This window comes from Ambystoma mexicanum, chromosome 1p, assembly GCF_040938575.1.
Source record: "Ambystoma mexicanum isolate Mex_15411 chromosome 1p, UKY_AmexF1_1, whole genome shotgun sequence".
Lineage (NCBI taxonomy): Eukaryota > Metazoa > Chordata > Amphibia > Caudata > Ambystomatidae > Ambystoma > Ambystoma mexicanum.
In genome coordinates this window covers 284,707,105-284,720,199 of record NC_090921.1, presented here as the reverse complement: position 1 = coordinate 284,720,199, position 13,095 = coordinate 284,707,105, and the positions used below count along the sequence as shown (strand labels likewise).

The following is a 13,095-nucleotide window of genomic DNA, read 5'->3' as shown; positions in this document are numbered from 1 at the left end:
CAGAGGGACCTCGACGCGTGAGGTATTTTGGGTACACTACAAGTCATGTTAGGGATAGTGTTACAGGCACACCCATGTCGACGTCCCCTTTCGATCCTCGAAAGATGCAATATTCTGTGTTTAACACTAGATTTCAGACTATATACACAGCATGTGAATCTAAGCAGATACAATCATCAGAAACGCTATTACGGTAAGTAATGCAGGTCTTATCTGGCGGCCATCCACCTCCCGGGGAAGTCCAACCTGGAAGTGGAAAGGCTCAGCAGACTGGTAGCGGAAAATTACGAGCGGCAATTGAACGATCAGGTCCTTCTCGGGATCTTCAGCAGATGGGGGTTCCCGCAGGTGGATGTTTTTGCCTCCTGGGCCAAGAAGATGTGCCAGCAGTTTGAGTCCTGGCAGAGGCAGGGCCCCCCGGCTCCCTGGGCGATGCATTCTAGATACAGTGGGACGGCGTGACAGCGTATGCCTTCCCTCCCACACCCCTAGTCCACAGGGTGATCTGCAAGATAAAAGAATCTTGTCACCTTTGCATCATTCTGATAACTCCTTGGTAGCCGGCAAGACCGTGGTTCTCAGAGCTCCTCAGCCTCGTGACCGGCCACCCATTCACCTGCCGCAGGGACCCAGCTCATCTTCTTGCGCAGAGGGGGGCAGAAATTAGCCCTAGCAGCGTGGTTATTGAGCAGGTCACGCTGAAGCATCTGAGCCTGTCACAGGCTAACCTAGACATCATTCAGGATGCTAGGAGCAAGGCTAGCAGGGGCCAGTACACAAGAGTAAATGGACTAGGTTCTGTCACTGGGCGGACTCCAAGGGGATCGACCCCCTGACGTGCACATTGGGCAATGTGCTCTCCTTCTCTGCACAGCTCACTCAGAGAGGCAAGTGGACACATGGCGCAACTATTTGGCAGCCATAGGGGCCTACAGGAATTCGTCGGAGGAGGTCTTCTCTGCCAGCCCGGTGGTTAAACGACATCTGGCAGGCCTTACCAGGCTCTACCCGCCCATCAAGAAACCACACGCCGTGTGGGATCTCAATATAGTGTTGGGTGCTTTGGCGCACAAGCCTTTCGAACCAATGGCGTCCGTGGACATCAGACTGTCGCCATTAAAACAACTTTGTTGGTGGATCTCACCCGGCTTGTGGAGTCAGCGAGATTGAGACACTGGTGGCTTCAGAACCCTATACTACCTTTCACAAGGATAAGGTGGTCCTGAAAACGCAACCTGCGTTCCTACCTAAAGTAGCCTCTGCCTTCCATCTAAATGAGGAGATAGTGTTAACTATGCTTTTTGCGGATCCTAAGGACAATGCTCAAAAGGTCTTGCACTGTCTGGATGTCAGACGCGCTCTGAAATTTTATCTGGACAGGATCATTTTTGTCACCTTCGGGGGGGGGGGGGGGTTCAAGGCCCGGGTATCAGGCAGTCAAGGCCTCTATAGCACTGTGGATGGTTTCGGCCATCAAGGAGGCCTATGAGGGGCAGCACAAATCACTTCCAGCTGACATGCATGCCCACTCTGAGCTAAGGCCATGGCTGTCGCCTTCCAGAGACCGGTTCCATGGCAGGTCATCAGCAGGGTGGCTACCTGGGCCACCCCTTTGGCTTTCTGCAAGCACTACTGTTTGGACGCCGGCTCTAAGTCAGACGTGGATTTCGGACAGGCAGTTCTAAGGAACTTGTTTTCTTAAAGAGGGTCTCCTGACCACCCTGGGGCTACAGTCAATTGTAATTGCCCATGCAGCATGAAGGAAAGGAAACAGGACGTAAGAGTAATTAATAGTTACTCACCGTAGTGACTAACGTACTCTTAGTCCATAATCCCCTTACCTCCATACGTCTCACCATCCTCCCCCCAAATAATACTGGTGTCATTAGACAAGGATGATATTGTTGACGCATCAATGGGGACTGAGGTGTGGCGCCGGTGGGCGGAGTCAGGGGAGCGCATGCTTGCAGGGCCGTGCCCCTGCGCGCCTTTTAATTTAAAGGGGAAGAAGGTTTTTTCTGGTGAAAAAGGTTCCGTCTCCCGTCCCTAGCGAGGGACGCCCATGCAGTATGGAGGAAAGGGGATTATGGACTAAGACTATGTTAGTCACTACAGTGATTAACTATTAATTATTTGTCCCTAAGGTACTGATAGACGCTTGGTAGAACTTACCTAGAGTTTCTGATTCATGTGTTAGGGAGTTTGCCTGACCCTAATGCCTACGAGTCTTCAGGGAGCCTTCTCTGAAGTCCCTGACCATTTCCCCAACAACAGGTGTTGCTTGCTTGATACAGAAGACTTTCTCTGCAAATTTTGAACTTTCTGCAGCTTGTGCCTTACCTGTTTTACCCTACAATCGGACACTCATATTTAGATAGGGATGGAGTTCTAAAGTAGTAGGCCTCTGAAGTATTTACCTACTTTGTTGGTTTTGTTTCATCCAATTGTACCTGAAACCGATGTTCTGAAGTAATTACAAAAGTACTTTTTTTAGCTTTTGAATTGCATGCTGCCATTCTACAAGTAGTACAAAAGTGATTTACTTACTGTGAATAATACATTGTTTTTCCTAAGTTACTTAATTGTGTTGTAGTACTTCACTTTCTGAAGAATTACTTACCTTAGTGCGTATATATAAAATAAACCATTATTTAGTTTAGTGTTTCTTTGTGTATACTCTAAGTTCTTTGTTCCTCCCTACTGCCCTCCTCTCTCCTAAAATGAGTCTAGCTGCTCAGCAATTGCTGCCAACAAAACGTGTGTGGTTCAGGCCTATATTAAGAGTTGGAGCCCTGTGTTCCCAAGTGTGAGTCTTCTGAAGTCCTACTTAAGGTGTACTTTTGTAGAACTCCCTAAAAATCATATACAATGAAGTATATTTATATTTTTTATATAATCTAACACTTCAGCAAGTTGTATAAAGAAACTTTACAATGACACCTGGCCTAGTAGGATCGTTGTCTGTCTTCCCTTTGTTCCCCCTCCCTTGCCTCGTCACGCCTTGAAACACTTGTGTATAGGCACGTTATAAATACCATATCATCATAACCGAAAACCCAATGCATGCCGTGAAGACCGAGATGACGGCTCACTGGGACATCCCATATGATACAGAGATAATATCATCAAAAATAAAGAGGCTGTCATTCTCATCTCTGGGCCCTGATGGTCTGAGCAACGCCACCCTAAAAGAACATCCAGAAGCCTGGGCAAGGTTCAGCGTCCTCCTATTTGACAGTGTCCTTAAGACTCGTATGATACCGGGCTCTTCGAAAAAGTCAATCGTGGTTCCGATCTTCAAGAAGGGTGATAGACTAACCCTGGGAACTATCGTCCCAACGCCCTCCTTGATGTGATTGGAAACATTTTTGGATCACTACTCCTTCGCAAACTATCGACCTGGCTGAAGCTACAGGGCTGCAATGACCCATTCCAAACAGGGTCAAAAGGGGGATTGAAACAGGAGCTGGCATTTTGATCCTAAACACCTTGAAGGCCAAGGCTTGGGAAAACAACACAAAGATATACCTGGCCTTCGTCCAGACCTTTGATCAATTGGGGCAGAGCTGTCTGTGGGTCAAGCTAGAAAAAAGTGTGCCCTGAGTCCATTCTTGCTTCCTTCAAGGCACTCCACACAAATACCTCCAATGAGAACTAGACTAAATCAGGCAGGTCTTTTGTCTGCGGAAATTCAAACTTGCGTGGGGCTAAAACCGGTTTGCCCACTGGCTCCGGAACTCTTCAACTTTCTTCGGTCAGACATCGGTTTGACACTTGATATGGCAAGATCCTTTCTGCCGAAATTCAGCGACAATCTTGTGTTAATAGACCAGACCCTGGTGGGCCTCCAGCGACCGCTTGACCAGTTGAGAAGATGCTTTGCTGAGAATGCCGTACAGATAAACACAGACAAAACTAATATCCTTGTTTTCGAGAGAAAAACAAACAGCAAAAACTCACAAATCAATCTAAGGCTTACGCATGGCAATTGGGGCAAACAACAATCGAAGGAAGTTCTTGCATTGAAATATTTAGGAACATGAGTTAGCAACAGCCAAATGAAGACACCCTTGTCGAATTCATGGCACAACAGAGCAAAATCACTGGCTGTTCAAGCCTGTAAAATAAAAACAAAATATGGACATTTCTCGTTGAAACCAGTTGTGGACTTCTACAGAATGGGTCGTCTCCAGCCTCACTTATGGTCTAGAGGCAATTTTTAAAATCCAGGACAAGACATGGCTTCAACTACAAGGCCTCTTTTGTAAAAAAAAGTATTAAGGGTTCCTTAATCCATACCGATGCACATTACCCGAAGAGAACTTGGTCTGCCTTCTCTGAGGACATTAGTGGAATGGAAAAGATTGGCACTATATGGCAAATGTCTAGAAACAGACGGACCAGAAATCTTTTATCTTCTTAAAAAAAGAACTAGCCCAAGGCTTCAATCACTCCTTGATAAACCGGGAGAACGCCAACGAGGAAAACCTAAAGATAATTGGATGTACTAGTGTGGACGTACTATCAAACCCAGACAGAGTGAAAAAGAAGCTACACGATAAAGACTGGATTACAACAATGGACAAAGCTGCAGACTATAAACTGTCTGGCCTTTTATGTCACGAGAAAATTAACCTGGGCACTCTCGCAAAATATCTAGAGATATTTCTGAGTAAACGCTACAGAAACCAGTTTCTACAGATCAACTAAATCTCCTCCTAACTAAGGAGATATTGGCTGTATGCTCCCGTCCTGACGCAAAACCTCTAGCCAGTGTCGATTCTGCTCAGCCCCACACCAGGTAGAAACCTTCAAACATCTGCTGCTATTTTGTACAGGACTTACTTAAATGAGAACACACCATTTCGACACCATGATTAAGATGTTTCCATCACTATCCCCAGACGTCTGGTGGACCACTTTGATGACAAGAGAAAAGGCGTCATGGGTTATATCAGTGGTGAACTTTCTGACCAAGTTCCTCGAAAAAGAAACCAGCTTGACCACTGTATGACTTAGTGACCTACCAAAAAAGAGATGGACACTGGAGGAAAGTTGTTGATTGTATTTTTGTAACAGGTTTATTTTCTTAAATTAAACTAACACAAATGAACAACAACAATTATCTAACATTAAAGTAAAATATTTTTTTTAAACTGCAATTATTTAAAATTGTAATCGTAGTCTTTAGTGTGAAAAGCACAAAGATGTAGCTTATATAACAGAACAACAACATTGAGGATCCTTGCGTTGATAACTTTCCTTACTGTAGCATGGCATTCTTCACTTGGCATCATGGGTACCCTAAACATTTGTTGTTACGTTACTAGAATGACTCACATTGGTGCAACTAGTCTGGGTGTATTTTCTATCTGCAACATGGCATTTTTTACTAGCAAAGCCAACAGAAGCATTTTCTCATTTGGTAATTCTGGCATGTATTGGTCCAGCACATAGATAGGTATGGGCACAGCCAGCATGAAAATGTTTCTTATACTGAAAAATAATTTGTGTCAGGTCATGAAAATGCTGTGTGCGTTGTAGCATGTATTGTGTTTTTTCATGTGTTACACTACAAAACCAAATATAAACTGTAGATTGTGAACCAATTTTTCGCAGAATGTATACTGTAAAATGACCAGATTAACACATTTTTAAAATGTTCTCTGGGATAGAACCGCCCGCCCTCCTCCCTTAAACCGCCCGTTTTTGATTCGGGCTCCCTCGCTGCGCTAAGTCTAAAATATTCACAGGCTGCACTATTGTCTATAGATCATGCCAGATTTCCTTACCAGTTATCCAACATGCAGATACCAGTATGGTCTTTAGCACATTTGCAAGAGGGAAATGAACAACTACAGCACTGCTTGGCGATATTAGTTTGTTTGAAATATGTACTGTGGCCTTAGTGGCTCTGTGCACACCTTCACTTATAACTACTAAGTGGTGCACGAAAGCTTGCCAGCAAGCTCAGGCTGTGCATGTGGTATTAAGGAATCAGCAAGTCTGTACATCGTAGATTTTGCATAGAGTAGCAAGTAGTGTGACAAAGTACATGAATCTCTCACCAATTTATTCTGCAAAATAATGCTTCATACCTGTAATACGGGTTCTGCATCCTGGTAGGCATTACATATTAATATGCATCCTACCCAATCTCCCCATGAGATTGAAAAGGAATGATTTGTTGCAGGATGACCAGACTATTCCATGTCACCAGAGCACCTTTTTTACAAAGTTACACTGGTGGCCCCTCAATTTTAGTTTACTGAGACTACAACTACAGTAATGCGTTCGCTTTTCTGGGAGAAGGCCAGGGCTGCAGCGAGTGTCTTGGTGCATGAAGTCACCTGATCTGCTTGTGACGAGTTTTTACATGGGTTGACTGATTCAATGGTGATGCCGCTAGATGAGAATACCAGCCAATGTAGCTTTCTTGATGGCTCATTGGGATTCATTCTAGAGTGCTTCTGAATGCCCCACCTCTCAGAAAACTCCATTAAAGGCTGCCATGTAAGGACAGTTTGTATTATGTTTCTATAAACTGCATCTAATATAACCTTTGTGCTTTCAGGGAGCGGGAGATATTTGAAGAGCAAATCTTGGAGAAAAAGCTGCGTGAGCTACAGGATACGGCCATTGGTGGAGGCAAGTCATAATCGTGGCCCATTACACCTTCTGAAACTTAAGTGTTCCTTAAGGAAGATCTGACCTCGGGGACCCTGGTGTGACTTGAGGGCAGGACCGAGGACATGGTCTGCGCTTCCAAGAACATGTTTATGGATCTGGCAAAAGCTATTTTCCCAGCACACCCTCTGCAATTCTTGGGAAACCGGAGGTCCTTCAGTATTTCTTTTTATGCATCATTTCTTTGCCCTACTTTTAAGTTTTAAATGTTTTTTTTTTCAATGTGAATTCGAGCCTAAGGAACAATATGAATCACGTAGCAAGGATCTGGCACTGCTATTGCTATGTTCCCACTAGTTATGCCTTGGTGATAGAAAGTAGGACTAACAGTGGTTTGGGATGATGTAACTGCATGTGCCCTTCCTACTTAAGACCCACCCCACGGTCTCTTGGGTGCATGGACATCGGTTTTCGCCTTAGAAAATGTACCAAGTGTCATATTACTAACTTTGTGTCCCTGGGCACAGTACTCGTTTTCTTAGGCATATAGGAAAACAGTCCTGGTCCTTCCTCATGCCTAGATGAAAACACATTGTTTCTTTTTTGGTCCCAGCGTCTTCCAGCAGCTGCAGGTTGTTACTGTGAACAACCTGTATTTGTTAATGAGTTGTTTTGCTCTAGCATGGCACCCAGTTGAGTCTTCGGTATGACTTTGTGGGATTATCGGCTAACCAGAAATGCTGTCTTCAAAGTGTCATCTGGTGTTTTATTTCACAAGAACAGTGAGCATTGTCACTGACTTCAGTTAACCGACTGTGTCCTGTGAGTGATGTGCTAGGGCTGGTGAGTAGTATTCTGCCTATGATGGTGCCTGTGAATGGTGGTCTGAATTTGGTGGTAGGAGGGGAGACCTGTGAATAACATGCTGCGTCTTAAGAGCCTAGTGAGGGATGCATGGGCCTCTGGGGAATGATTGGTGATCTGGTTCTGATGTGGCTTATGATTAGCGTGCTAGTTCTGCTAGTGTATGAGCCTGGTTTGCTATGTCTGAAGGAGAAGAGTCTCCTGAATTAGCTATGGCAGTGATTGGTGTTCTGAGTTTTGTAAATGATGTAGTGGGGTCTGAGTGGGCCAGTTAGTTGTGTGCTAGATTTGACTGGTGTGGGAGAGTGGTTTTCGGGAAATATGATGGCTTTTGAAGGTGGTATGCTGGGCTTGACAATAGAGGGATATTTGTGCTGATGAGGAACGGTTTGTTTTTCTGTTTTCCGTTTGTTTTATTCTCATGACAGACTACATAGCTTTGGCAGAAAATGTCAGCCTAGAAAAGAAGAGTTCCTGCAGCCAAGGTGAGCAGTTGTCCTTTCCCAGAGGTTCTGCATCTGTCTGTGGTGTATGTCAGAGCCAAAAGTCTGAAGGTGAACAAGTGTGGCATTGTAGATCGTGACTAGAATGAAGCAATGAAATGGCTCTGGATAGCGCATGTGAGAATCTGGAAATAAAAGGGAATGAGTAAACAAAGTTACATCTTGCAGTAGGTGAGAGCCGCGCCCTGTACATTGTGTGGTCTCAAAGGAAAGAAGGTAAAGAAAAAGGGGCTTCACAGTGGAGAGCTCTTCTTGGCATTGGGTCTACAAATGGTAGGTCCGATTGTGCATGAATCAATCGTGGTCTCTTTTTGCACATGTTGATAATGGATTTAAAACCAGCCCTTTTCACAGCTCTGCTCATTACTGCATTTAAAAGAGTAATACTGTTAGCAGTAGCCGAGCACATGCTACTACAGAGAGCCTGAAGCGGTCAATGCTGTAGAGATCAGCTCTTAGCAATTTGAGAAGGAGACAAAGGGCAGTGTTGACATGGCTATCTGGATGATCTTAGAACATTTGGAGGGAGTGGTGAGTTGCAAAGGATTGCACTGTCAACAGGTGACTGTTTTTGAATGTTAAACCTTTGATTGTGTGCTCTCATTCCTGGGAGCCACAGATATTCATGTTGTACATGTCCAAAAGTTTTTATATATTTTTGTATTAATGCTGCTGTCTTTGCAGGCAGAGAATGTATCCCAAAAGCAATTGTTCCCAAGTTAGTCATGATTTCCAAAGTCGTGGATGGGGGAGCAAACCATGAATGTATTCAGGGAGGGTGCTCCCTTTTCTGTGTGTTGCTATAGCAAAGTATTATCGGGGAATGTTTTCTTAGCTCTGACCTAAAACTTTGCACTGACCTCATACACCTCATATCACTCATGCTTTGTCTCCTGCCGACACATTTCTAATTGGCGGTTTCAGGAGTCTTCTGCTTACAACCCTGGAGTAAAACTGTTTCTTTCCAGTTACTTACTCTGCACTGAGCACAGCATCTGAGCATTGAGACAGCTACTGAATGGTGGAAGGTAGGTTTTGCTCAAGGAGTGAACGCTGGTCACTGAAGGACTACTATGCAGTTGCCTTGCACAATTGCAACCCTATGTCGGTGCACAATAACCCGGTCGGAGCAAGAGATAACTCACTACTCCAGTAGAGCACGGCAGTGATGCTCCTCACTCTAGAACAGGTGCAAGTAGTCACTGATGATACTCTATTCTAGAAAACCTTAGTGGATCACAAACCACTCCAGAACAGCTGCTATTGGTCATGGCAGACACTACTCTGTTGGGCCACGCGATGTCCACAGACCATGACCTATTCCAGTACAGCTTCAGATAGATACTCCAGGGGTCTCTCCATAGTAACCTGAGGATTTGTCTTTTTACTCCACTTTGAAAACCTGTTTAGCTGACACTAATACAGTCGGGACAGATGCTCTCCTGTAACAGGTGATTGCAGGGCAGGATGTGTCGCCGTTTTTTAAGAAGAGGCGTGTTTAGTCGTTATCTATCACTTTGGGGTTGGTGAAGTGCAATCCCGTTCCTAGCCCAGGATGAGCATGGCATTATGTCTCAAGAGGTTGCTCACCTTATCGTATCTAGTAACCGTGCATTGTTTGGGTACTTAGATCACCTATAGAGTTCTTTTTTAAATAATCATTCAAATTACATCTTTGTTTTTCCTGAACACTGGTTTGGCCTCAGGTTTGCACAGGAGTGCCACATATTTGGCTGTTCGTTTTTCTAAACTTTAAAACCTTTTTGGGTAACATTTAGGCCAGCTCTGAAAAACTTGCTACCCTCAGACACTGATTTCAGATAAATGTTTTAAGACTCGAGGCAATTGAATGAAGTTAGTTTGGTGTGATCCATCATGTGCTTCTCCTTGCTTACGTTGGAGGGCTTTCATGTCAGTTTAAATTCAGGGGGAGTTTATTGTAGGTTATTCTCTGCAAAGAGCCTGTGTGCTGGTCTCTAACTTGGTTTGGTAGCTGTATTCTGGTAGCCTTACCCTCTACTACATTGGAATTGGCCTGCCCTCAACCCTAGACTTGTTTTGAGTACAATAGTCTCATGGTATGGCACTGGCATAATTTGGGGGACTAACCCATTGCCTTGGATTAAGCGTCTGTTGTAATTCTTAAACTGAGATATATTGGCCCTGATTATCAGCAGAGTTGACATCAGCTGACATAGCAAACCTACTAGCTTGTGCAGGTCCTCTGGCCCTACTCTGAAGTGTTAGCACTGGGCCTATGATAGGTTGTGACCCCCAGGCCATACTCTTGGGTATAACTTCTAGCCCTATACCAATGAGTGCTTTGTAGTCTATCTGCTTATGGATGACCTCTCAAATGGCTGGTCCTGATCTAATGTTTGAGCTCTGTACTTACTATGTTTAATTGTTGGTCACGGTAATGTAAAGAATTTGAATTGAGATAGTTTGCTAATGGGAGTAGTATAACATATGACTTTGTATAAGGGATAGTGGGTAAACACAACAGTTTCATACAAAAACAAAAAGAATATAGCAGAACTTGAGTCCTCCTCCCTTCCACCATTCTTAATGTATCCTTTATCCACCCTGCACAGCATCCATTGTGTAGCTAAGCACACCCCTGATGAATCATGAGCTGTGTATATACACACAAAATAGCGAGTTGTGCCTAACACTATTTGTATTCTGTAGTTCTGTAAATTAATGCATTCAGGGTTCTGTTTATATAGGCTTGTCATTTGTTGTTTTTTTTTTTACAGAATTTTGAATTTATTATATTTCTGAATTAAATGGCATTTAACACAGCTTTGTTTTCTCATTTTACTATACAAAATGTCTTTATCGTGCTATAAACCCCAGCATCTGGACCTCCATATCTACTTGTTTGGAAGCAGCTTAAGTCTTCTGGATGTTCCAGTGATCTTTAGTACTATATCCTGGGAGGGAATATAACTGTTTCATCTTTAATAGGGAATATTGCCATTGGCACCCAGTTTGCTTCCCAAATCCAATTGTTAAGGGGATTTTGGTAGCAGACTATGGTGTGTGTGGCATGCCATTGGTAACGTTTTTAAGAAACAAATTACCTGAGGATTTGTCGCATGCACAATTTTTCCTATTTGGAAAGGCAATAGCAATACATTAATTTGACCAGATATTGTAGTGAAAACTAATTTAATCTGCTATTTCCACTCTGCTACACTAAATCACAGATAGGGTTTAAGATTACAATCATAAATGACAATTTTAAGACCAAGATGTTTAGGAAGGAGCCCGTCCTAAATGCAGTCTCTGCACATCATCCTAGGAATCTTTCAATCTTTCAAATATGCCATAATGTGAATTCTTATGTGACAAATATTTTTTTTGTCCTTGGCCAAGGTTTATAAACATTAATTTAATAATAGGTCTTAAGGTTCCATAATGGGAAATATTGCAAATCTGTCAGAAAAGCACAAGCTGGAGCACATCTGGACAGAACTACTCTCTTCGAAAGAAAAGTAAAAAAAAAAACTGAAAAGCCTGGTGTATAGTACCAAATAGGAACTGCAGAACAAAAATCAAACTTGTATTTTTAATACACACTTCTATCCTAAGAGAGTCGGAGGAGAGCACAGGCTGAGAATCCTCCGAGAGATTAATTCTAGCATGTTTGCCATAGGTCACAGGGTTCAGGCCAGGCCAAAATTATATTTCTATTGTATGAATGCGAAAACCGATTTAGGCACCAAGTCACAGAAACTCCTAAATGAGCCACAAAAGAAAAGGAAACCGTATGATCATTAGAACATACTACAGAAGATGACCCTCCACACCACGTGGGCCCTACAGGAGGCATGGTTTAGGATTCCAACCTCTTCAGGCACACACTGGCACTTGGAACAGTTCCGACTATGTAGACCATTTAAATCAAAAGGCAGGAGGCTGAGGGGGCTATAGCCCTGGGTCTTTTGGTTGTAGCCCTGGATGGAAGCTTAGGGGTTACAACCAAGAAGGCTAGCTAGGCCCCAGTCCTGACAGTCTCAAAATTAGTGTAGCCCCGGATCTTTTCCAGACCTAGCAACACCCCTGATGTAGGGCTCCGTCTGGGGGATACCCCGTTAAGTGGTGATAAGGCATAGCATAGAGAGTTTATGCAAAACTCACATTTCTCAACCAGGTGAAAACTTGCCAACTTTTCCTGGGGTGTGACCACCTTCTTTCTTTATAAATGCAGGCGAGTAGAAACTCTGAACACTCGGTGGGTGGTGTTTGAAGAGCTAGAGGTAATACCTCAGTGCTCTAGCTAGTTAGGGACATTGATGTGTATTGTTCGGAGATAATTTAGGATGTGTAATCGTGTATGTGTTTAATCATTAATAGGATGTGGGTACGGTTGGGCAAATAGGGTAAACCTTTATGGGGTGAGGGGAGTAGAGGGCACTTGATTTGTGTGTAAAGGGGTGTCGAGCAGTGGTGGGCATATTTTCTTTTTAGACACAGGACCAAGGCCAACGCATTGAGAACCCGATGTGCGCGTTGAGCAAGCTCAACAGTTTTACTATGAGAACATTTGAATATAAAATAGGTTACCTCACAAAAGAGGCCCAGGGTGCAGAGGCCTACTGTGGGATGTATCAACCCACTCATCCAAGGCCTTCAACAACACTGTGCATTGCTGGCAGCAGAAACATCATAATGGCCACTGGAAAGCATGCTGCTCGCTAGAAATCTCCAGAAATTGCGCAGTGAAAACCTGAAAAAAATAGGCCACATCTACTTTTGCCTATCTTAGTGAACGGGACATCAATGCCAAAAACCACCATTGGGCTACCCACAAAGTAGCCTGAAACCACTTGGAAATAGCAATGCTGATTGAAAAAGAAACACAGAGCTGTTTGAAAATCCGTTTTCTTGATTGACAAAAATTGCTAAAATCATGGCTCACAAATCACCCAAAAGATCCAACCTCTTTGTTGGGTGTTCCACATCATTTACTGCAAGAATCCACATCAATACAATGTCAACAAAAATCATTTGTTCTCAGGACAAAATCCTATTTTAAAGATACTTGATGGAAAGACAGCTGTCAAAATGGGTGTAGTACCGTTACTCGCCTCTG

The 13,095-nt window shown here is 43.6% G+C and overlaps 1 protein-coding gene across 2 annotated transcripts in view; it reads left to right on the top strand.

The window, feature by feature from the left end:
* The window catches only part of PWWP3A (PWWP domain containing 3A, DNA repair factor), a 653,378-nt gene extending 642,580 nt beyond the window's left edge, over window positions 1-10,798 (top strand). For both annotated transcript variants that reach the window (XM_069646781.1, XM_069646772.1), the window contains exon 14: window positions 6,575-10,798. In XM_069646781.1, coding sequence (XP_069502882.1) covers window positions 6,575-6,659 — 85 coding nt within the window. In that variant the 3' untranslated portion in view covers window positions 6,660-10,798. The remainder of the gene's footprint in view (window positions 1-6,574) is intronic.
* Window positions 10,799-13,095: the final 2,297 nt, after the last annotated feature.